Raw genomic sequence first — 25,240 nt, forward strand, 5'->3', positions numbered from 1 at the left:
CATTATCATCAACAACAACTTCCTCGGCAGCGGCTGTTTCATCATCAAAATTCGGGTATTGACAAATATCAAAATCATTACACGCAGGGTCTGTTTCTTATTCTGAAACATCATCAAAATCCGAGTATTGACCAAGATCAAAGTCCGGGTATTGACCAAGATCAAATTTCGAATACTGACTAGTACTTATAATTTTTTCTGTTGGCTCATCATCGTCTAACTAGTCAATACGAAAACCGGAATTTGGTACTGAAAGTTGATTGGGATTTGGATTAGGGAAAGGTTGTGGGTTTTGAGATTGTGTTTGGTATTGGAAATGTGGTGAAACAACATTTGCTTGGTGATGAAATTGTGGTAGAACCATTAAATTTTGAGCACCATAAACTGGGGTTGAAAAACTTAGTTGATTACTACCCGCTACTGACCCAACTTCACTACTTCTAGGTTCAACAACATATAATGTAACATCATCTTGCGAAACACTAATGTAAGCAATGAATCATTCAACATCTTCATTGTCGGTTAACAAATAAACTTTACCTTTTCTCTGATAAGATAGCCTAAATCCACTTAGGGGCTCTAAATTCAATTTATTTGCAACACGTAACATTAGAGTTTCATAAGTTAACTTTTTTAATGACAATTTTAGTTGAAGATTCATGGGTAAAGGCATATATTGTAAAACACTATGAACATTCTCCCATGACCCTCCAAAACACAATTCTATCCAAACATGATCAACATTAGACGATTTCATTATTGTAAATTAATTTACTAAACAAACGAGCTGCGAAACTAAAACCTGTTGCCGGATGGGAAAGGATGTCGTTGGATATAGGATGTCGTTGGATATAGGAACGGATGTCGCCGGAGAGAGTGATAGATTGAGATGGAATGAGTTGCGATTTAGGGATTTAGGTTATGAGCTGCTGCTGCTGCGTAGTTATATACCCAAAACATTTGTGTTGCGAAACTAAAACCTGTTGCGAATTTGAAATTCAGTGTTGCGATAGTCAGAATCGCATTGCGATTTACATATTCACATTGCGATTTTCTAAAATCGCAACGCGAATTTGGAAAATAGCAATGCGATAGTCAAAATCGCGTTGCGATTATGTATTATCGCGTTGCGATAGTTAAAATCGCGTTGCGAATCTGGAAACTGATTTGCGATACTGGAGATCGCGTTGCGATTTAGAGATCGCATTGCGATTTTGTTTGTCATTTTGGCAAATCGAAAAAAAGTTGATCAAAATCGTATATTATAAGACATTTTCGGTCACTTAAGTTATTTTCTCTTAATTTAATATATACTAGAGCAATTAAAATAGATGAACAATAAATAATTGTCAGCTTGCACTACGCCCTTGTTTACGTTTTGCCAGAAACATAGATCAACAACATATTTTATATTCACAAACTTGAATTGATTGCCAACAAAAATCCAAATTCAATGAAGTCCTTCCCCAGTAATTAAAAGAATCCCCAAGGCTATCTTTAAGACCAAATTAAGCTTTGCCTCTCTATATTTTTTCATATAAATATCCACTTTCCTGGCCGATCAAATCAATTACCAATCATACCAGAGAGGAAATGGTGTGGAAAGGCATTCTGGGTTTTGATTATGGTATAGTTTTAGCTCCTATGGGCCATGATATCTCCGGACCGGAGCTTGTAGCTGCCGTCGCAAACGCCGGTGGCCTTGGCCTTCTTCATGCTCCTGATTGGGTACTAAAAGTTTCCCAGTGTTTTCTTGTTTCTAAATTGTTCTTAGTTTGATCTTCCATAGAAATGTTCTTTTGCTGTTGTTTTTTCCCCCATGTTTTGGGTGTTTTCCAGGAATCACCGGAGAAGATGAAGGAGCTTATAAGGAAGACTCGGGAGCTGACTGATAAACCCTTTGGGGTTGGTGTGCTTCTGCCATTTCCTCACAAGGAAAACATCAAGGCTATTTTGGAAGGAAAGGTTGCCGTTTTGCAAGTTGCTTGGGGAGAAATTTCAAAGGAGTTTGTGTTAGAAGCTCAGAATCATGGGGTCAAGGTTGTTCCTCAAGTGAGTATCATGTATTTTTCCTTCTAAGATTTAACATTAAGGGTGTTTGGAGGTATATATTCGTATTCATGTTTTAGACACTGATATTTTAAGAAAAATGAAGAGTACGAACAATATGAGACGTTTCGAATATGAATTTGTGTTCATACACACCTCTAACGTGTAGGATACATGTGCACCATTCACATCCGAATTTGAAAAATATAGGTGGGGAGTGTTGAGGAAGCGAAAAAAGTAATTGATGCGGGTGTGGATGCAATCATCGTTCAAGGATATGAAGCTGGAGGGCATGTAATTGGACATGTATGAGCATTTCTAGAGCTCTGTTTACATAATTTACATTGCATTTCTGGAGCATGCTTGATGTTTTATCATTTTCAGGATTGCCTAATGTCATTGTTGCCACGAGTGGTTGATGTGATCGGTGACCGTGATATTCCGGTAATTGCTGCCGGGGGCATCGTAGATGCTCGTGGTTATGTCGCTGCCCTGGCGCTCGGTGCTAAAGGCATTTGCATGGGCACTAGGTGAGAACCATCTTAATGTAATCTAGCCTCTGATTTGGTTATGTCGCTTCTCTGTCTCTTTGAGCTGAAATTTTGGTCATTTGCAGGTTTGTCGCAACTCAAGAAAGCTATGCTCACCCGATATACAAACAGAAACTGATCGAACATGATGAAACCGAGTACACCGATATCTTTGGCAGGGCACTCTGGCCTGGTGCACCACAGCGTGTCCTGCTAACACCTTTTGTCCGCAACTGGAAATCCCTTCCCGCTCACGAAAACGAAACTAACCAGCCCGTCGTTGGTCGATCACTAATACATGGAGTGGTAAGATCACTTGAGCACAGAAACATCAGATGACTAGAGGGATCCTTTGCTGAATGAATATTAAGCTCCACTTTGGTTTCATTGATGATATTGTTCAACAGGAAACCGAGATTCGACGTTTTTCCGCTTCGGATCCAAATCCAATGACGACGGGTGAGATCGAAAACATGGCGCTGTACGCAGGCCAAAGCGTAGGCCTCATCAAGGAGATTCTCCCTGCTGGAGAAGTAGTGAAGAGACTGGTTGAAGAGGCTCAACGGTTGATCCAGCAAAGGTTCAATGGGGAATCATTCTAAAAAAAATCTGTTTGTGAACGCAACTATGTACATGTTTATGTGAAATAACTTGAAGAGACCATAATCTATAACAATAATTAAAAGCTATCCTATACAATGGGATAGCTTAATTGAAAATTGTAATTCGCATATTTAAATTTTCATCTATGGGTTGCTGTTCGTTACGTCCGAGGTGAATCTAATAGAGTAGTCCATGCATTAGCTTATTATGTCTATTATTTCTGTGCCTTTATATTTCGATTTTATTGTTCTTTTTGTATTTCTGATGTAGTTGCTATATTGTTTAAAGAGAAAATCGCATCAGTGACCAAAAATGTCTTATAATATACGATTTTAATCAACTTTTTTTGGATTTGCCAAAATGACCAACAAAATCGCAACGCGATTTAGAAAATCGCAACGTTGAAAAGAAAATCGCAACGGTCAAAAGAAAATCGCAACGCGATCTTCCAAAGAATCGCAATGCGATTCCAAGAATCGCAATGCGAGCCAAAGAATCGCAATGCGATTCCAAGAATCGCAAAACGGCAAAAGAAAATCTCAAAAGCAGTAGAGTTGTTCGTATTGCATTTGTTTCTTAAAAATTTTCTCTAAAAAGATAGTATCCGCGCGACCACGACCACGACCACGGCCACGAGACGAGACGGCGGCGGCGGCGGCGCGCGAGAGTCCCCCTTGTTCTCTTTCACTCAACAAGGAAATGAGAAATCCAAGCCTTAAATACACTTCCCAATAGTGTTTCCAATACTATGTGGGATTGAACATTACCAACAACCTTCACATGTCAACCTATTTTGTGTGCTTAATTTGACTGTGCCATTCACTAAAATTGTTGGAGATTAGTTCATTTGAAGAAGTGTAACTAATAAACCATAAGCCAAGTAAATTGCTTTTATTTGTCGTGAAATGATGTCCCTGCAACCTTTGGTGGAACTTTGGACCTTGTAATAAACTTGAACTATGCTTCCAGTTCCATCCAGTAGAGAATTTAAAATCATAACTTGTAACTTTATCTCCAATATCACAAAGCAACAAAAAATCTACAAGAAATTGATCAGCTATGAGGAGAGTCTTGAATGTAGAATTGTTGTGTATAAATCCACATGTATGCATAACCGGGTAGAAATTATATTTGTATACGGCAACCCACCTTTTTTCACTAAACAAAACAATTTTGGCATACCAAATGAACTAATCTCTCTTATAGTCACACTCAAGCTCTTAGCAAAATAGGTTGACATGTGAAGATTGTTGATAATGTTCAATCCCACATAGTATTGGAAACACTATTGGGAAGTGTATTTAAGGTTTGAATTTCTCATTTCCTTGTTGAGTGAAAGAGAACAAGGGGGACTCTCGCGCTCCGCCGCCGCCGCCGTCTCGTCTCGGGTCGTGGTCGTGGTCGTGGTCGTGGTCGTGGTAATATGTGTCTTCGACACGTCCGCGCGGATACTATCTTTTTAGAGAAAATTCTTAAGAAACAAATGCAATACGAACAGCTCTACTGCTTTTGAGATTTTCTTTTGTCGTTTTGCGATTCTTGGAATCGCGTTGCGATTTTCTCAATCGCATTGCGATTCCTGGAATCGCGTTGCGATTTTCTCAATCGCATTGCGATTCCTGGAATCGCGTTGCGATTTTCTCAATCGCATTGCGATTCCTGGAATCGCGTTGCGATTTTCTCAATCGCGCGTTGCGATTCTTTGAATCGCATTGCGATTCTTGGAAGATCGCGTTGCGATTTTCTTTTGACCGTTGCGATTTTCTTTTCAACATTGCGATTTTCTAAATCGCGTTGCGATTTTTGTTTCGCATTGCGATTTTGTTGGTCATTTTGGCAAATCCAAAAAAAGTTGATTAAAATCGTATATTATAAGGCATTTTTGGTCACTGAGGCGATTTTCTCTTGTTTAAATTAAAAAACAAATTCACATTAACATTTTCATGACGGTATTATTTATATTTATTTACTTGAAATATTGAAAATGATTTATAAAAGGGTAAAGCATACGAATGGTCTCCTATTGTTGGGTGTTATTTTGTTGAGTCCTCGAACTATTAAAGTTATAAAATGATATCTGACTATAGGACACTGTTTTGTTGAGTCTTCCACTTAATAAAAGTTACAAAATGGTCATCTGACTATTTATATGTTCCAAACTCATCCTTTTTCGTTACAAAATTGGTTGTCGTCTGAGATTGTCGTTAACCTTGTTGATAGAAATATGATCATAGAATCGTTTTAGCTATATTTTGTGGTTTGAATCTTCATTTACATTATGTCTTCGATCCAGTGTTTAAAATATTATGTCGGCGAGCCTATGCTTGAAAGCAACGACGGTATCGGTAGACATCATTGAAATATAATTTTATCATATCTCAGTTAGCACATTAATGTACCGATGCACATACCATGCATCGATGCACTCCTGGTTCTTTTGAAACATCGAATGTAATTAGTGTACCGATGTACCCCTAGTGTACCGATGCACTAAGTCTTATAACAGTCGAAATATTTGAATTTTACACATAGTGTACCGATGCACCTTGATGGTGTACCGATGCACACACGCTCTCAACTGTTTTATTAAATGTTTTTCACACCATAACGACTCTATTGACTTCACTAATGATCCTCAACGTTCAGAAGTGATTCAAGGTGTATTTAAACAAGCTTAGGAGCCATTGATCAACAATATATTTGAGAGAGAATTAAAGAAAAAGCCTTAAACATCAAGTTTGAGTATTTCAAGCCTATTTTTCATTCAATATTCATTTTGCTTTCAATAACACTTATTGTACTCAATTGTATTAATCTTTGAGTGTTCTTTCTTTGTTTTAGAATTATGCAAACATATTGTCTTATGAGGTTTTTCTGTAAGTTTGTAAAAGTTGTGTATTTCTCTTTGGGAGAGAGTGTTCTCAAGAATTTGGGGTATAATTCTTGAGGGAGTTGTAAGGTTATTCTTTGTCCTAAAAAAAAGAACAAATTAGTGAATTTGTTGGAAAATCCTTAGTGTGGATAGCTAAGGTAGTGGACGTAGACTTTGGTTGAGAAAGTCGAACTACTCTAAATCGCTGTGCAATTATTTTCAATTTTCTGCAAATGCTTCCACCAAAATTTTTATTGCCAATTCACCCCCTCTTGGCTATTTCGTCGATCGATTAACTCAACAAATGGAATCCACATTCCCATGTTTGGTTGGTCGAGAATCTCATTCTCGGTAATGTTTTATTACAAATAGTATATTTTTTGGGATATATTACCGGGAATGTCATTACCTCCATTTCCTTAGGTATTGTTGGATTACCGACGTTTTGGACTAAAATGCCCTTAATTTTTTTTTTCAAAAATATTCTTCTTCTTTCATTGAATAATAAAAATTCTACGAAGGTTAAATTACAAATTTATCTTTAAGTTATTTTAGATTTACAAAAAAATCTATAATTAAAATTTTATATGAAGTTTAGGGATAAAAATAAAATTTTACCATTTCATTAAACCTTTTTATATTTTTAATTTTATAAAAAAAATTATATAAACTTTATGAATTTAAAATTTTTAAAGAAAATATATAAATATTTTACAACTTGTTAAAAAATAAATATATAATAAGGATAATTTAGTCAAATATACATTCCAATAATCTTTTATTCCTTTAATCAAACACGGTAATCGTACATTCCTGCTAAACTAATCAAACACAAAATACAACATTCTCAGTAATCCTATTCCCTGATAATCTTACATTCCGTGAACCAAACGCAAAAATCTAACTCTACCTAACCTAAACTTGATTTCTTTTTTAAAAAAATGACCTAATAACAATAAGTTAAGTCAAAACCCATACTCATCCCTAAAATATCACTGTACTCAACTGTTAAAACACATAATCAATATACTAATAATAAATCTTTGAAATCAACACGTCCATGATAAGGCCTTTTGAATTAAATTTCTTTCGACCCGAAAACCTAGTTTTTTAATTGATGTGTTGTTCGTCTTTTTTTTCTGTCTTTATTGATTAGTGACTACATTAATTTTAATATCAATCGTTGATCATTAGTATTTTTTTATTATTTTATTTCTTTATAACATATCTTTATTTTTATTATTTTCAATTAATATGCATATATTTTATATTTTTATATGTCTTTATGACATGTTTTCTTCTGATTTTAGTACGTTTTTGACTGTTTGACATTTTTTAAGTATTGATTTGATATCGTCACGATTGATCAAGATTGTGTTTATCTTGTTGATCTTTCTTTTTTTCTAATTGGATTTGAATATTCGATTTGTGTTCATTGATAGGTTCTCACGTCGCTTGAGTATGATTTGCAGTTTTTCAGTGGTGTTCCAATAGTTTGATCTCTTTTGTGGTTCGTTTGCTGATGCGAATAGAACTTTTGTATCTATATTTGTTTGAGTTCCTTGGTTAGATTTATAATCTTTCTTTATATGATCATTGTGCGATCTTAAACGACTAATTTTTATTTCAATTATTATAATTATGTGTTTAATTTATGATTAAAATAAATTGTAAATCTATGTTATAATTCAAGATATTTCTTATTTTAATAAAATTAGCGTGATAGAAAGAAAAAAAAACACGTCCTTGCCTACGTTGTCCTCAGTCAACAGTAACGGCATCTCCACCGTTCAATTTCATGCTAAGCAAAATTTGTTTGCTTCCTGAATCCAGACGAAACTGAAACCGAAACTTCAACTGATTCTTACAAAAAGAAGCAAAAATCCAAATGCAGCTATGAACTTCCCCAGTGAAAGAATCCAAATCTATCTTTCCTTTCACATGAGCTTTGCCTCTCTGTATTTTCATATAAACATCCACTTTCCTGGCCGATCAAATCAATTATCAATCGCACCAGAGGGGAAATGGGGTGGAAAGGGATTCTGGGTTTTGATTATGGTATAGTTTTAGCTCCTATGGGTCATGATATTGCCGGACCGGAGCTTGTAGCTGCCGTCGCAAACGCCGGTGGGATTGGCCTTCTTCATGCTCCAGAATGGGTACTATTTCCTTGTTTATATGTTGTTCTTAGCTTCACGTCTTCCTTGGAAATATTAGTTTACTGTTGTTGTTTTTTTCAGGAATCACCGGAGAAGATGAAGGGGCTTATAAGGAAGACTCGGGAGCTGACTGATAAACCCTTTGGGGTTGGTGTGCTTCTTCCATTTCCTCACAAGGAAAACATAAAGGCTATTTTGGAAGAAAAGGTTGCTATTTTGCAAGTATTCAGGGGAGAATGTTCAAAGGAGCTTGTGTTAGAAGCTCATAATCATGGGGTCAAGGTTGTTCCTCAAGTGAGTATCATGATTAGACTTTTTCTAAGATGATTTTAGATAAATGATCTTTCGAGGTCATATATTCGAATTCATTTCTTAGACTCACTCGAATTCGAATATGAATGATATAGGTTGGAAGTGTTGAGGAAGTGAAAAAAGTAATTGATGCGGGTGTGGATGCAATCATCGTTCAAGGCTATGAAGCTGGAGGGCATGTAATTGGAAAGGTATGTGCATTTCTTGAGCTCTATTTACATAACTAGAGGCCTTGTGTTTCTCAACCCTGTTCTATCATTTTCAGGATGGTCTAATGTCATTGTTGCCACGGGTGGTTGATGTGATCGGTGGTCGTGATATTCCGGTGATTGCTTGCGGTGGCATCGTGGATGCTCGCGGTTATGTTGCTGCCTTGGCTCTTGGTGCTAAAGGCATTTGCATGGGCACTAGGTGAGAACCATCTTAATGTTATCTAGGCTCTGATTTGGTTATGTCGTTGTTCTGGCTCTTGGTGATGGAATTCTGGACTCGGTGTTTGAACATGATTTATACGAGAGATGTGCAGGTTTCTTGCAACTCAAGAAAGCTATGCTCACCCGACTTACAAGCAGAAATTGATTGAATACGAAGAAACCAAGTACACCGACCTTTTCGGCCGAGCAATCTGGCCAGGTGCACCGATGCGTGTCCTGTTAACACCTTTCGTCGGTAACTGGAAATCCCTTCCCGCTCACGAAAACGAAACTAACCAGCCCGTCATCGGTCAATCACTAATACATGGCGTGGTAAGATCAATGAAGTATAGAAACATCATATGGTTGGAAGGATTGTTTGCTGAATGAATTCTAAGCTTCTTTGTATCACACAGGAAACTGAAGTTCGACGCTTTTCTATTACGGTACCAAATCCGGCAACAACGGGTGAGATCGAAAATATGGCGCTGTACGCAGGCCAAAGTGTAGGCCTCATCAAGGAAATTCCGCCTGCTGGAGAAGTGGTGAAGATGCTGGTTGAAGGGGCTCAACGTTTGATCCAGCAAAGGTTTAATGAGGAATCAGTCTAGAAATCTATCGTAAACAAAACTGTGTACTTTATGTGAAAAAATAACCCAGAGTACATGAAATAAAGCGATGATTTCCTCTCATTGCTCCTTTATGAACATATTTTGGACACCATTTTATAGGTTCAAATGATCAAATCAAATCCAATATCATACGACATACATGTTCATGAACATAGCTTGCGAGATGCACCACCGAGCGTACGAATCGTGGAGTTTAGGCCAGTCAGAGGACGGGCAATACGAGAAATGGTGAAGCCAAAGTGAAAGGACTTGCTCTTGTTCCTCGTGTTGTAACATATCTATGGCGTCTTCCAATATTTTTCCAAGCTCGGCTCTTCCGCTTCTGCTTAGCACCGGCATGTCGATGCCGTTGCTAACTCGGCATAGCAATGGCAGCCATGATGTTAGCATCTTCAGCATTGTTTGCCTCGACCTCTCTTTGTTGTTGCACTTGCATCCTTCGGTCTCTTCCAGTCCCATGCCCTTGGTTTGTTTGAACAAAAAAGGCTGCAAATTTAAAAATTATTTATTAATAATTATACTCATTATATTTGATTTTAATAATTTTAAAATTATTTATTAATTTATTAATTATGTGTCTTAATTGTAATTAAGAAACCTACCGGAAACTCTAAAAAGCGAACTTTGAAGACGCGGCTCAGCCAAAAGAGAAAGCGAAGCCAAATTCGAAGCCGCAGCCCATCTCTCAACGGGCTCTTCCTTAAATCCACAAGCCACCAATTTCTCCGCCAACCATCAGCCGCCAGCTTTTCCGCCGAGTTCCCCGACCGCCTCACTTCATCCCTCCCGCTCCACACTCCCTCGCCAACCGATCGAACCGTCCGTAAAACCCATCGCATCTTCTACCCGGGCAAGGGTCCTCGAAAAAGCCGCCGACAGAAACGTCCGATTAACTTCACGTAATCCTTCAATGCCTTCCTTATAATTCTCTTCTATAACCTTTTCAGCTAAAGACCAAACGATTTCGTATTTTCTCGAGCTAACCGGAATGTCATTAACACTCGACAGTAACTGCCAAAGCGGCCGACCGATCCCGTGTCGCCGACAGCGTAAACATCGTTTTTGTGGGGCTTAAACGAGTAATCATCGGGTCGTAGAGAGTGCGAATAAGAAGGGAACAAGCGCAGAAAGAAAATAAAGGAATTGATTACAAGATAACGTATGATTTCGAGTAGTTTGTATTTTCTTGCGAAGTTCAAGAGGAATTTGTCGGCGTAAATAAGAACTGAAGTTACCGTGTTACGAAGGAGTAATGGAATCACCATTGATGCAGAATTCTCCATCATTCCCATGCTTTTTTCTCTCTTTATTTTCTCGGGTTTTGATTGTATGAAATTTGTTAGTGTTTAAATAATAAATAAACTGGTAAGAAACAACGAAGAAGGAGATGTGATCGAAGAAAGAAAAACGTAACGAAGAAAGTCCTCTGTTTTCCTTTGCGTGGTTGACATTGTTTCAGCGCCGAATTTTGGTTTGGGTAATCTATGTCAAATACCACTCACCTTTAGGTTTAGGTTCGTTTATGTCAGCAACGTTTTAATTTTGTCAATTTTAACACTAATTTTTAAGTTTAATTACAATTATGTCACTTCGCCGTTAATGGCGTAACGGCATGATGACATGGCACCTCCACGCGGATGTGCCATGTCATCGTGCCGTTACGCCATTAACGGCGGAGTGGCATAATTGCAGTTAAATTTAAACGTTAGTGTTAAAATTGACAAAATTAAAACGTCGTTGGCATAAACGAGCCCGAACCTAAAGGTGAGTGGTATTTGACATAGATTACTCTTATGGTTTTAGAATAGACTGTGGTTTCGAATTATTGTTTTGTTTTAATAATATTTAGAATTTTTTAACATTATTTTAAATTTTCATTATTTTAAAAAATATATAAATTTGATGTGATGAATTATAATATATTATATAAGATAATGTATACAACGATTATGATTATAAGGCGTTGTTTTATTGAGTTCCTTGATCATTAAAAGTTATAAAACAGTCAGTTGATTATAGAGTGTTATTTTGTTGAGTACTTCAACTATTAAAAGTTATAAAGTGATCAAATGACTATTTATACGTTCCAAACTTATCATTCTCCTTTAAAAAATGATAGTCGTAATATTATCTTATTGACTGAGATATGATAAAATCATATATTAATGATATCTACCGGTACTAAGTTGCTTTCAAATACTGGTTCGACGATATAATTTTTTAAACATTGACTTGATGGCATAATGTAAGCCGAGTGTCTATCAACAAAATACAACTAAAATGATTTTTTTATCAAATTTTATCATATCTCAATTAACAAATTAACGTCCGACTATTGTTTATTAATTTGGAGGTTATAGCTACTTTTTGTTGAGTGGCACAGACTCGGCGTGAACTGCGTCTCTCTCTCTCTCTCTTCAATTATCAGTAATTTTTTAAAAAATTGTGTCTAATCGAGTTTGGGTCCGTAAAATTTAAAATTGATTTAAAAAATTATTGATTAATCATCACAATATTGATAATCACCATCCATCAACACCAAAAATTCACCTGACCTCCCAATCGGATCTTAGTTTTACTAAAATGAGTCATGATTTTTCTAAATCTATACCTAAAGTTTCAAATTATCTTTCTTCAATCTCCAATCTTAATCGTCAGATCAATCTAAATTTTAAATATATTACTTATTTTCTCCTAAACTGATCTCTCACCATTAGGATTTATAAAACATGACCAATGAGAGACAAATAAATTGATGGAATGCAAAAGAATAAGAGATTGAAAGAAAATACAGTGTTCTTCATGGGCAAAATCTCGTTGATAGTGCGTTGAAATTTTTTTTTTCACGAAATAGTGGGATCGTCAGATTAATTGCTCAAGTGGTGTCCTCTACAGTACCGGGGGTAGGTCGCCATGCACGCCCGGCGACCTACCAGGTCGCCATGCACGCCCAGCGACCTGGTAGGTCGCCATGCATGCCCTGCGACCTACCAGCCAACGACCTCCATGCCCATGCACGCCCATCTCGCCAAAGGAGCACGCCCATGCACGCCCATCCATGCCCTGCTGCATGCTCGCCTGCTCGCGACCTTGCCGGGACTCCATGGCCCCGAGTGTCCCATGCATGAACCGTTCCTTGGTCGCCTCGAGTGCCCCATGCATGAACCGAGCCCCGAGTGCATGGCACGATCTCCCCATGCATGAATCCTTGGTCGCCCCGAGTGCATGGCGACCTCCTTGGTCGCCGGGCGTGCATGGCGACCTAGGAGGTCGCTGGGAGTGCATGGCGACCTATGGTTGGGTTGTTGGTTGGGTTGTGCATGTCCCATGCAGAGCAAGCCACGTCGTAGGTCGCCCGGAAGGCATGGCGACCTACGGCCACACTGTTGATTTCGCCCTATTTCAGCAAATAATGTTGGGATAACGTTATTTCGTGAATTATTTATTTTGAGGGCATTATATCGTGAGTTTAGCCGTTCTTCATGGTCATGAAACGGTTGTACGATGGTGATAACTTCGACAATGGCTTTGACCGCTTAATTTTTCTTCTTAAAAAATTAAAGTTTAAATTTATTGAGTTGAAAATGTAAAAAAAGAAAAATTTAGATTAAAAAATGGACATTTTGATAAAAAAAAATAGAATTACATCCACTACACATCCCCAAACTATGATCCTAATTTTAAATTAGTTTCTAAACTTTCAAACTTTTGAATTATTTCGAAAGATGTTATTAAAATATTCAAAAGTTTAGGGTTCTATTTAGAATGAGATTTATATTTTATGATGAATCTAAAATGTTCAAAAATTAATGGATCAATTTATAATGAGACTCATAGTTTGCAGATGAAATTAAAATGTCTAAACATTTATAGACTAATTTAAGATAAATATCATAATTTGAACACGTATAATATAATTAACTGAAAAAGTAAATGTGAAAATGACTCCTGGATCGAACTTTTAACATGATGCCAAAATAATAGATTAGCCTTATTACTTTGTAGCATAGTTCTAAAAAAATGTCAAAAATAATAATATTTTACAAGTATTATCGCGAAGGTAAAGCAAATCAATAAAAGTACAGGGTGCTTAACACTAGGCAGATTTGGGAAGACATGCGATCCATGGCCCTGAAGGTCACGTGACACCACCTGATTTGGTTCTCTGGACGTATTCCCAAACATAGTATAATCTTATGGATGGTCATCTTGGATAGACTCCCTATCTGAGTGTGACTTCTACGGATGGGGCTAACCATCAAGAATGACAAATGCTTGTTCTGCAACATGTTACCTGAGACTCGGAGCCACATCTTCTTCGAGTGTGGCTACGCAAAAAGTTTATGAGCGGCCATTCTCCAACTCTGTGATGTCAATCGCATTGTATGCCATTGGGATGGTGAGCTAGCTTGGGTTGTACACTGCTTTAAGGGTAAGTTTCTCATCACGAGAGTGCTAAAGCTCGCTCTGACAAGTTACGTGTATGGCATTTAGAGAGAGAGGAACAGTCGACTGTTTGGGGGGAAGGCAAGGCCGTTGATCGAGATCCTAGAAGATATTAAAGATGCAATTCGAATCCGGATGTCTGGCTGGCATATCAATAGAATGGACCTGAGAAATGCAGCCATCTGTGCAAACTGGGGCATTGCGTGAAGTTGTGTAGAAGTTTCTCTTTTATGTTCCTTGTTTTCCTGATGTATTTGTTTAGCTTATTTTGTGCTTAACCTATAGGCGTATAGCTTTGTTGGTTTTGCTGTTTGTTAGAACCTGGTTCTTTTGTAGCAGATTTCTGCTTTCTTGGGTAATGAAATTGATTATCCAAAAAAAAAAAAGTGGAACATCGACGTGAAATGAAAGTGAAAGCTAACCATTATAATCGGGGATAATTTAGAAGAGGACGAATAGAAATAATTTCTTATCGAGGTATTTAAAATTAGGTAACCAAGTTTTCGGATACATGTAAAATTCGGTTACCCGTATTTTCAGATCACGGGTGCTCAATTCATATTTTTTTAATTTATTTTTCTTTAAATTAAAATACTTTTAAAAATTCACATATAACAAATATTAAAATTAAAAATCTAAAATACATAATCCACACATAAAATTTCAAATTTCAAATTATCTAATTGAAATATAAAAATTATTAAAAATTAAAAAAAAAGAAATATAATTAAATCTAAAATATTTTGAAGTTAAAAATAAATATTTTAAAAAATAAAATATAGGTGAAAATTTTCAGAAATTAAGAAATTACAATGCTATTGTGAAAAAATTTAAGAAGTTAGAAATTTAGAATGTTTGATTGAAATAATTTGAGAATTAATAATAATATAAAATATTATATATATATATATATATATATATATATATATATATATATATATATATATATAAATAAAAGAAATTAGGTATTAGATCGATGGGTATCCGGTAAAGTATTATGTCATGATCTGGGCCTGACTAGAAACCTACCAAAAATAATGAGTCCAATACCCGACCCAAAAATTCAAGTTTTTTCAATATAAATATCTTGTAACTTTAGATCGGGTCAATGGGTCATGTCATTTGAATCGGGTATTTTTGAACACTCTTAATTGCCCTCTAAAATTTTAAAGTCATATATATATATAATATTCTTATATTATATGTTAAAAATATATTATCGTCTCTCTAATTTTTTTTAATTAATCTTCTCATAAAATTTTATGAATTCACTGTGTAACATAAAATCCATAAAAACTTCCCTGATTACAACAAACCTATTAGCCGGTGAAAGTAAAGGGAGACGTCCATAAAAACGGTCAACGATGGTGGCGGTGTGGCAAAATGATGGCCCACTCCACGGCGAACGGAGGTATGTCTCAGTGAGTGGCTAGCCCTCTCCACGGCCAACGGAGGCGAGTCCCAGTGAGTGGCTAACGGGTTTTTTTGGTCGGAATGAGACAACTCTCTTACTAGTACCGGCGGTGACAGTCACCGACGACTGACGATGGAGATCGAGAATGGGTGTTCAAATTGTCTTATCGCGATTTGGGACGAACGGTGGACAGTGAATATGAATTGAGAGTCAAGGTGTGGTCGGGAGGCGATGTCGGTGACGATGGTGATGGCAGTGTGAATCACTGCTGACCGGAAGTGGGGTGATAGGAGGTGGGTGAGAGAAAAGAAGAAGAAGAAGAATGGGGGGTTAACGAGAGTAAAATGCCACGTCAACTAAAACTAACGAGAGGTAACGACAGGGACCTTAATGAAAACGAACTAAAAGTTCGATGATTCTATTGCAAGTTTCAAAAGTTAGATGACCAAAATACAAGCATCCTAAAAGTTAGGAACTATTTATATACTTTACCCTAAGAATAAATAAACTCCTAAACCGAAAAAATGTGCCATATAAAGTTAATGGATCTTTAGTTTTTATTCATTTATTAAACTATACTCCTATAAATTAATATGAATATTATATATAATTTAGGGTAAATTATCTATTTGGTAATCCATCTAATCTCCTAATTTAATATACTGCCTAATCCTATTTCATCCTCTAAAAGGATCGCTTGTAATACTGCTGGGGCTGTCCTAAACTCCCTTCCATTGAAGTCATCCTTCTGCACTAGCTTGGACATTGCATCCGCTGCCTTGTTCGCTTTCCGGCTCACTTGTGAGAAAATTATTTCCCAATCGTTTAGTATCCATATTCGAATATGCTGAAGTGTGAAGGAGTAGCAAGGAATAACCAAGGTGAACGGCTGACCGGTTTCATAAAAGCGGCGGGCATATGTTCAACATTGAAAGTTGAACTATGGGGATTCTTGAAGGTTTGAAATTGTAACATCCCTAACCCGTATCCAACTTAAATACGAATCCGATGTATCACATTAACTTTTAAAAGTACTTTGACTCTTTAAAAATCCGATTGAAATTTGATAAAGAAAACAAAATTTAATAAAACACAGTTAAAATACATATCAGAGTATCTAAACTTTACATTTATCATACATGCCAATAACATTTACCATACACAATCACATACAATTTAAAAATCTCTCTGATATGATAATCTTCAAAGGTATGATGTCCTGCTCCTCGCTTACATGTATTACTCTTTGCATAACTTTAAACCTATGTGTAAAAACACTCACACGCGAAGTCGATGACTTAGTGAGGCATTATAAGTACTATGAATCTATAAAACATTTGTATACTTTTATAAAAGAAATGTTAAATTATCAAAAGTCACCAATGTTATAACTTATAACCTCTCTTATTAATTACTGAAGAATTTATACTTATTTTATTCTTGATTATATCTTCAAGTCGTTTCTCATATAGACTTTTAATTTCATATAAACTACATAAAACTGATACATTTTTCATTTTATAACCATTTATTTAATTTTCCCAAACGTATAATATTGAGAATTCTAGGTATTTGAGTACATTGAGATTGTGCACTAATGCTGTCACCACAGCTCGTAATTTGCACTGAAGTGCCACATAATTATCCCGGAGAACCACATAAAACCCTCGACTCTTGGCATGCCAACTATACCTCTAATCCTCATACATATAATGTGGGCTATTAATCACATAATTATGCTCAATCATTAATCAAAGTGTTTCTTATTTACATAGTTACTCTCACATAGAGTCTTTTCACATTCACTTGTTCAAAGTTCACATTTTCACTTTCCATTTATGTTCCATGGAACATATCCACTTAACACATATTCATATAATCTTTCACATATATCTTATTCACATAGCGTTCTCAAATGTTATTATTTATTCACAATCACACATTTATTCATGATATCTTGTTTCACAAAGCATTGATCGTTATTTTCATTTAATCACATATATCATATTTTCATAGTGATTTACATAATTATTTAATATCACATATCATTATTCAACGAATTCATTTACTTGTATAAAAACATAATCATATAGAAAATCTTCACATATAATAATATCATTTCATTTTGTTCAAAACATTGTAGGTTGGCTTATCACAAGCCTTCCGTCAAACATCAATAAATTATGTATATAGCACTCACCTTTGCCTCACTGAAGTCCTAAACGAATTCCATAACACTTTTGGATAAGTACTTAATATGTCGAGCTAACCTGAAGCTGATTACGATCAACCACTAAACAAAACAAATCAAAAATCAATATCGTTCTTTTAACTGTTATATCCAATCAGAATAACTTGTGATGCAAGAAATTTTTACTTTTCATTTCATACCTAGAAGTATCGGTACTATCCCTCCAGTACCGATACTTCTCTTCAAGGGTATCGAAACCTCCTCAAGGTACCGATACCAAAATGACATTCGATGTTTGCATCTTAAAATTGGTATCGATACCATTCTTTAGGGTATCGATACTACCCTTACAGTATCGATGTCTCTTCAACATGTATCGATACTACCCTCAAATTTCATAGATTTTCCCTTGAAGTATAAGTACTATTCTAACGGTACCGATACTCGAAGCCCATACTTGCCATTTTCACTTCGAAAATCTCCCAAAAAATCCTCTCAATCTCTTATATCATCCTTCATTAAGCCCTTAAACTAAACTTCTTTCATTCAAACCAACTTGTCATCAATTACTACTCTTAAACATGCCAAATTCCACAAAAAAAATCTTATCTCTAAAAATTATACCATGTTTTCAACCAAGCTCTTAATCATTTCTAATACTCCTAACCCTTTGATTAGATCATTGACAAGTCAAATATCTTAATAGAACTTCAAAAACCACTCTATATCAAAATTTCATTTCTAAACTCATTTTACCAATTCATCTCTAATTTGCTCATCTTGTTGTTTTAATCCTATATAAACTTTCCTTAAGCTTATATATCACCCAAACTTTCAATACCCAACCAAAAATTGAAGAAACCCACAAATTTACAAAAACTTACCTTTAGCCATGGATTTCACAACACGAAGAAGAATAAAGCATAAATGGTTCTAGACTTTTTCTCCTTATCCACGTGTTATATCCCTTAAAAGATAGAGAAAATAAAATCTTTCAGGTGAAAAGATCATAATGCCCTTCCACTAATCCAAATTTAATATCAAGTCATGACTGAAAATTTCCAAAATAAATCCTTGAATTTTTAAATTATTCTAATTGAACCACTAAATTTTGAGTTTTTACATTTTGATCACTGACCCGATGTTTGGGATGATACAGAAATGCACCTGGAATCTTGGTTCACGACGAGTGATCATCGAAACTGATTATTCAGCTATTTTTATTTATGAACAATTTTCATCTAGTAAAATGTCGTTGTTTTATGCTTTTTACATCAAAACGGTGTGGTTGCTATGCTAACAATCATCCGTCACATCATCATGTTATTAACAATTTAATTGATAAGTCGTATAATTAAAACATAAATCAAAGTTCAATATTACAATTGATAAAATTAAAAGTACAGTGGTATAAACAATGTAACGCCTAAAGTTCATAGGTATCTGGAGTAATTTACCCTTAAATTAATAATAAATTAATAATAAAATAGTAAATTATTCAATTAATAGTAAATCAATTGAAAAACTAAATTATTAAAAAAATTGGCCTTTGATAAATTATTAAATTATTTCAAATTAAAATATAACCAGTTTGATAGGATTTTTAAAATATTAAAGAATTATATAATTATTTTTGAAATATAATTAATTTGACCAAATGTATAAATTTTAGAGAATAAAACTATTATTATATTATGTTACATCATCATTTTCGTTTAATCAATGTTCAAACTTCACAATAAGGTATCAAAATAGAAATAAAATATAATGTTAGTTATGATTTTGAGAAAAATAATAATTAAATAACCAAAACAAAAACATGAAAATAGGTGGAATACTAAGTAGGTAGTTTAGCCTAAATCTTTATATATATATATATATATATATATATATATATATATAAAGATAACTACAAACCCTATATATATATATATATATATATAAAGATAACTACAAACCCTTGTATCCCTTATTCGCGTAAACAAACGTGTTTAATAAAAGTTTTTCATTGTTTGATCATCATAAATGACATAAATGTTATAAAAATATATGAAGGTTAAAAGTTAGGATTGATAATGACTAAAGTGAATGATGTACAATTTCAGAATACTTTGATTTTTTTTATATTTAAAATTAAAATTAATTAAAAATATATTTTCTTATCTTTACTTAAAAATATATATTTTAAAAAGATAAGATAATAATAATATATATTTTTAATTTAAAATAAGAATAAAATATATTTTTAAGTAAAGATAAGAATAAAATATTATATGTTTTTTAATTTCAAATAAGAGTAAAAAATATATATTTATATTAAATTAATAATAAAATATTTAAATATATTTCAAGTTAATATGTTTAAAAAAATATTTTTATGTTATGGTAAAGATAAAATATATATTTTTACATTAAAATAAAAAAATATTTAATAAATTAAGACAAAAATAAAAATATTTAATAAATTAAAACAAAAATAAATATAATTTTAAAATTTAAGATATATAACATATTATTAATTTTGTGTAAATCATTTACATACTACGATACAAAATGTAAATCATTTGTTGTCCAAAATATATTAAATGGTTGTCTTGGCTCAATAGTTTGGCTTGCATTATTTCACTCAAGAATAAATATATTAAATTAAAAATAAATTTAATCTTCCAATCAAATGATGACATGTGTCATGAAAGGAATGTAACCAATGGCACATGACTCCTCTTGATTCGTAGGTTAATTTATTTTAATTTATTAAAACTATGATCAAATTGAAAGAATATATAAATAACATGAACTATTTGTGTAATTATACCATCCAGGTAAGCCTGTTAACGACTGTTAACAGTCGACGTGTGATTTCCGTCACGATTGTTAACGTCGAGTGACCAATTTGTAACAAATGATAATGCTAGTGACCGATTTGTGACTTGTGAAACATCAGTAGTAAAAATGAAAACTTACCCGAACATTAATGACCATTTGAGTTTACCCTTAAATAAATTAACATGAAAGGATTTTTTTTAAAGAAAATTACTATAAAACGAAGTCAGCATGAATAAAATTTGTTTAGTTAATTTATCTTTATGGAAATTTTATTTAATAAAAGAAGATAAAATTTGATTGTTTATCATATAATTAATAACATTACATAACTTTTTTAGTAGTTTACCCTTGTATAGGAAGGAACTAGAATACTAATTTGATGAGATAAAATATAATATTTTCTTATATCAAATAATAATTTATAATTATTTAATAAAATTTTTAAATTTATAAAATAAGTTAAATGTATTTTTGGTTGGTTCCAACTAGTGAATAACTATGTCACTGCATATATATTAGATACGATAAAATGTGGGACTACATACGTTAATTAATAAATATATTTGATTATAGTTTTCTCGTTAATGTGTAAGATAGTTGTTGATGAGGTCCACTTATGAGCTGTGCCCTCTACCCCATGCATAATGCGATGCATATTTAATCACTGAAAATGATTTTTCTAAAATTATACCTCTCATTTTATCTTTATTATTAATTTATATTTATTTTCATGGATCAAATATTACTTAATTATAATATTAAGAGAATTGTTTATTTAATAACTTCTTTACAATATTTGATTTAAATTAATCGATCAATGAATAATAATATAAAAATATTACTTAACCAAAATAATTTATACATAATATAATTTTCCTTGATTCTGATAAAATAATACATTATTTTTATCCAATACTTTTAATAAGTTTTTAAGCAATACATTAACTATTATTTTTTAGGATTTATTTATATTGATGAGACTAAATAAATTGTGTCGGTTGTACTTAGTGATTTATCTTATCTATTTCGGATAGAGAGTCGTAGTCAATAAAAAATCGATCGTTGGTCAATATTAAGATATTTTTCTTAAATCTAATAATATTGATAAATTGTCATCTTTATTTAATGGCATAATATAAAATTAACTATCCATACTATATCATTTTTCTTAAATTAGTGTACAAACTATTTTTCGGTTAATCTAGGTACTTAACATTACAAACATTATTATTTTAGGTATCCGTATAGTAACGGCCGATAAAGGACATGTGGCGCCTTTATAAATTTTTTTTAAAAATATTTAAATTAAAAAACTTAAAATTATGTTTTTTAAAAAACAAAAACCCCAAAATTTTACTAAACTACAAAAAAAAACCCAAAAAGAATTAGAACCTTAATTTCAATCCTTTGCTCATGGCCGACCACCCAACAACGAATAACCGCCCAACCTTTTACGACCAAAACCCCCTGTTTCCGCAACCGACCAAGCACCCAACTGGTCGCAATTTAAGTTCATCATGGTAGCTTTGTTCGCCGGCTTCTATTATAGTGATTTTTCGTCGGGTTATTGGTCATCGGTAGAGGTACGATCGGTTAGAGGTTCGATTGAAAAAAACGACGAGAACAACAGGCGTGAATATAGAGATTTGATTTAGAGTTTTTAAAGTTTGGGGACGTTTTAAAGATTTTTAAAAGTTTTTGGCTTTTATTTTTTTAAAATATATATAATTTTAAGTTTTTTATTTTAAATAAAATTTTTAAAATTTCTAGAACATGATAAGTGTCACTGAATGAGATTTTTAACAATCGTTATAATCAAAATACTTAAAGTAATGACGTTTGTAACATTACATATTTAGATTGACCCAAAAACAAATTTTGAGCATCACTTTTGGATAAATAATATAATTTGAATAATTATTTTTATATTAAATTTTTTTAATATAAAATTTTATTATAAAAATAACTCTCTCAACTTATTTTATCCATTTACAAATCAATAATTGAAAGTACATATTTACTTTATATTCGACAAGACAACCTATTGACAAGACAATCTGCAGTAAAAAGCGATGTCAATAATTGAGAGAACGGAAGAAAACACGTGGTCCATGTAACCTAATTACTGTTTATTTTAATAAATGTATCAACATTTTCCAACTTTCATGTCTCTACTGTGTACATTATTATTTCACTTTATTAAAATTGAAACAAAGAGAGAAGAATTTGCGACTAAAAACAGCTGGTTATGAATTGAATCCATAACATTTTTTATGTGTTAATCTTAATTTATCGTATGAGGATGAACATGTGAAAATTTTTGCGAGAGAAGTCAATGAGTTGAGAAACAAGAAGACCCCAGTAAAGATATTGTGGTGGAATCATAGTTTAAAAGAAGCCGAGTAGGAAATGAAGGTGTCGATGAAGTTTAGTACCACAATTATTATATTCACATAAATTTTAAGGACAATATTTTCTTAAGCAGAAAAAAGAACATATAATTATACAAATTTAATTAGAAAGAGCCTACGAGAAGTGATACACCATCGAGCATACGAAGCATAGAGGTTGGGCCAATCGGAGGACGGGCAATACGTGAAATGGTGAAGCCAGAGCGACAATACTTGCTCTTGTTCCTCTCCTTCGAGCTTGTCGATGGCGTCTTCCAATATTTTCTCTAGCTCGGTTCTTTCGTTTTTGCTCAGCACCGGCACGTCGCTGCCGTTGCTCGCTCGGCATAACAACGGCAGCCACGATGTAATCATCTTCATCTTCGATTGCCTCGGCTTCTCGTTGTTGTTGTTGCCTTCTTCACTATCTTCTTCCACTCTCATGTTCTTCGCTTGCATGAATAAAAATGCTGCATGTTTTTTCATTTATTAAGTAAATAAAATTAATAAAATTAAACTGAATTTCATCAATTAAAGATGGTTTAGTTATAATTTTTATAATTTTACTTTACAAAAACCAATTAATCCTTTATTTTCAATTTATCAAAATTTATTTTTTATATTCTATAAAAATTGAAAACTTGTGGTAAAATACATAAACTTGACTCGCTAATTTTCAATTAAGTTATTACATATAAAATAATAAAAAGTTGAATTTTATTAATTAATGAATTGTTTATTTTTTATGATTTGTTGGCAACATTTAATAGTATTTTATCTAATTAGAGCAGCTTTTCATTTATACTATATACTCCATATAATAAGGACAAGTTGATATTAACTTAATTATTATTATTAAAATATGTTGATTTAAAATTTAATTAATATTATTATAATAATATTATTATATAATTTTTAAATAAAAATCGAAAATATTATTTGACAATCAAAGAAAAAGACCAATAAATTTATAGAGAACTCTCTTATTACTTCATTAATAATTTATTAAAATATTTTTTAAATAAAACGTTTATTTATTTATTTTTAAAAAATTATGAATATTTTTTTACATAAAACGTTTTCATTAATTCACCCCATATTTGTGAATTGTGATAAAATCTAGTATTTCATAATGTTATCGAATTTGCTTAGTTTTTCAGTTTTATAAGAGGACCACATTCTGATAAATTAAAAATAGTGAAGTTAACTTTTAATTTTTCATAAAACCGAGGGATGAAACTGTTAATTAAACCGATTAAAAGGGCAAAGAAAATACCCGAAACTTTAAGAAGAGAACCTTGAAGGCGCTGCTCCGCCATGAGAGAAAGCGAAGCCAAATTCGAAGCCGACGCCCATCTCTCAACAGCCTCGTCGGCAAAACCACAAGCAGCCAATTTCTGCGCCAACCAAAGCATCTCCGCCGCCAGTTTCTCCGTCCAGTTCCCAGACCGGTTCACATCCTCTATCCCCCTCCCCACCCTAGAACTCCACACCCCATCACCCACCGATCGAACCGCCCTTAAAACCCTTATCATCTGACAGTGAACCGGCCCACCTTCGTAACCGACCTTACCGTATTTCAGTTCCGCCATTGCATCTTCGAGCTGACAAAGCGTCTTTGAAAAAGCCGCCGACAAAACCACCCGATTAACTTCACGTAAAGCCTCGACACCTTCCCTGTTATTCTCCTCGATAAGCCTTTCGGCTAACGACCGAACAATCTCATACTTCCTCGAGCTAACCGGAATGTCATTAACACTCGACAATACCTGCGAAAGCGCACGAGCGATCCCCGAATCGCCGATCCCAGAACCGGACTCGATGGCGTAAACACCGGCTTTTCTTGGCTTGAACGAGTAATCATCGGCTTGTAGAGAGAGCAAATTCGATGGGATGAACTTTAGAAAGAAGAGAAAACAAGAGACGATGAGGTAACGAATTATTTTAAGCAGCTTGTTCCTTTCCGAAAAGTAAAAAAGGGATTTATCGGCGTAAATCAATACATGAAACACAAAATTTCGGAGCAGCAAAGGGACTACAATCTTTGGTGGATTCTGTATGAAACCCATGGTTTCTTTCTCTTTCATTTGATTGTAATGGCTTGAAGTTTGACTGAACGTGGTGTTCTTTTTCTAGAAAGGATAATTGGGAAGACGAAAGGGTGAAGTATTAAGAGTGAAGAAGATAAAGGGATTATTGCCTTATTGGGCAGTTGAAAATGTTTAATGTGAAGATGGAGACTAGTGGGAAATGTTTACCGTGTGTGAAATAATTTTTGGCATTTAGAAGCTTGGGATTTTTGCTTTAATGGCGAGGGTCCGGTTTAGTTGATCTGTGGGGCTAACAATAAACCCTACTCGCTTTAAATTATGATTTTGGGACATTAGTTGCTATTACGATAGA

The 25,240-nt window shown here is 33.8% G+C and overlaps 4 protein-coding genes across 6 annotated transcripts; 2 read left to right on the top strand and 2 right to left on the bottom strand.

Moving 5' to 3' along the window:
• Positions 1-1,567: 1,567 nt before the first annotated feature.
• On the top strand, positions 1,568-11,136 carry LOC120151069 (NADH:quinone reductase-like). Of its 2 annotated transcripts, XM_039163614.1 has the most exons (7): positions 1,568-1,728; positions 1,840-2,052; positions 2,260-2,355; positions 2,434-2,579; positions 2,666-2,885; positions 2,987-3,188; positions 11,107-11,136. In XM_039163614.1, exons 1-6 carry the CDS (start codon positions 1,594-1,596, stop codon positions 3,179-3,181), a joined length of 1,005 nt encoding a protein of 334 aa, XP_039019545.1. In that variant the 5' UTR covers positions 1,568-1,593; the 3' UTR covers positions 3,182-3,188; positions 11,107-11,136. The 2 variants fall into 2 exon arrangements, with proteins under 2 accessions (XP_039019545.1, XP_039019544.1); XM_039163613.1 differs by lacking the exon at positions 11,107-11,136 and having other exon boundaries at positions 2,987-3,345.
• LOC120151070 (NADH:quinone reductase-like) lies at positions 7,907-9,630 on the top strand. 2 transcript variants are annotated; one of them, XM_039163615.1, is made up of 6 exons: positions 7,907-8,213; positions 8,295-8,507; positions 8,621-8,716; positions 8,791-8,936; positions 9,052-9,271; positions 9,355-9,630. In XM_039163615.1, the coding sequence occupies exons 1-6, from the start codon at positions 8,079-8,081 to the stop codon at positions 9,547-9,549; spliced, it is 1,005 nt and encodes a 334-aa protein (XP_039019546.1). In that variant the 5' UTR covers positions 7,907-8,078; the 3' UTR covers positions 9,550-9,630. The 2 variants fall into 2 exon arrangements, with proteins under 2 accessions (XP_039019546.1, XP_039019547.1); XM_039163616.1 differs by having other exon boundaries at positions 8,621-8,712; positions 8,787-8,936.
• On the bottom strand, positions 9,579-10,891 carry LOC120151071. The gene is made up of 2 exons (XM_039163617.1): positions 10,173-10,891; positions 9,579-10,055 (listed from the first exon to the last, which is right to left on the bottom strand). Exons 1-2 carry the CDS (start codon positions 10,407-10,409, stop codon positions 9,963-9,965), a joined length of 330 nt encoding a protein of 109 aa, XP_039019548.1. The 5' UTR covers positions 10,410-10,891; the 3' UTR covers positions 9,579-9,962.
• A 7,116-nt stretch (positions 11,137-18,252) lies between the features above and the next one.
• On the bottom strand, positions 18,253-24,970 carry LOC120150898. The gene is made up of 3 exons (XM_039163500.1): positions 24,114-24,970; positions 22,955-23,307; positions 18,253-18,261 (listed from the first exon to the last, which is right to left on the bottom strand). Exons 1-3 carry the CDS (start codon positions 24,922-24,924, stop codon positions 18,253-18,255), a joined length of 1,173 nt encoding a protein of 390 aa, XP_039019431.1. The 5' UTR covers positions 24,925-24,970.
• Positions 24,971-25,240: the final 270 nt, after the last annotated feature.

The sequence above is a fragment of the Hibiscus syriacus genome, unplaced genomic scaffold, assembly GCF_006381635.1.
Source record: "Hibiscus syriacus cultivar Baekdansim isolate YM2019G1 unplaced genomic scaffold, ASM638163v2 tig00111027_pilon, whole genome shotgun sequence".
Classification (NCBI taxonomy): Eukaryota; Viridiplantae; Streptophyta; class Magnoliopsida; order Malvales; family Malvaceae; genus Hibiscus; species Hibiscus syriacus.

Bases quoted from the DNA above. Each gene is read 5' to 3' on its own strand.
- LOC120151071 (XM_039163617.1), bottom strand. From the start codon at position 10,409: ATGCGATGGGTTTTACGGACGGTTCGATCGGTTGGCGAGGGAGTGTGG. The intron at 10,056-10,172 runs GTAGGTTTCTTA...TAAATTTGCAGC, and splicing joins TTCGCTTTTTAGAGTTTCCG to CTTTTTTGTTCAAACAAACC.
- LOC120150898 (XM_039163500.1), bottom strand. From the start codon at position 24,924: ATGAAAGAGAAAGAAACCATGGGTTTCATACAGAATCCACCAAAGATT. The intron at 23,308-24,113 runs GTATTTTCTTTG...AAAAACATGCAG, and splicing joins TTCTCTTCTTAAAGTTTCGG to CATTTTTATTCATGCAAGCG.
- LOC120151070 (XM_039163615.1), top strand. From the start codon at position 8,079: ATGGGGTGGAAAGGGATTCTGGGTTTTGATTATGGTATAGTTTTAGCT. The intron at 8,214-8,294 runs GTACTATTTCCT...TGTTTTTTTCAG, and splicing joins TTCTTCATGCTCCAGAATGG to GAATCACCGGAGAAGATGAA. The intron at 8,937-9,051 runs GTGAGAACCATC...AGAGATGTGCAG, and splicing joins GGCATTTGCATGGGCACTAG to GTTTCTTGCAACTCAAGAAA.
- LOC120151069 (XM_039163614.1), top strand. From the start codon at position 1,594: ATGGTGTGGAAAGGCATTCTGGGTTTTGATTATGGTATAGTTTTAGCT. The intron at 2,356-2,433 runs GTATGAGCATTT...TATCATTTTCAG, and splicing joins GAGGGCATGTAATTGGACAT to GATTGCCTAATGTCATTGTT. The intron at 2,886-2,986 runs GTAAGATCACTT...ATTGTTCAACAG, and splicing joins GATCACTAATACATGGAGTG to GAAACCGAGATTCGACGTTT.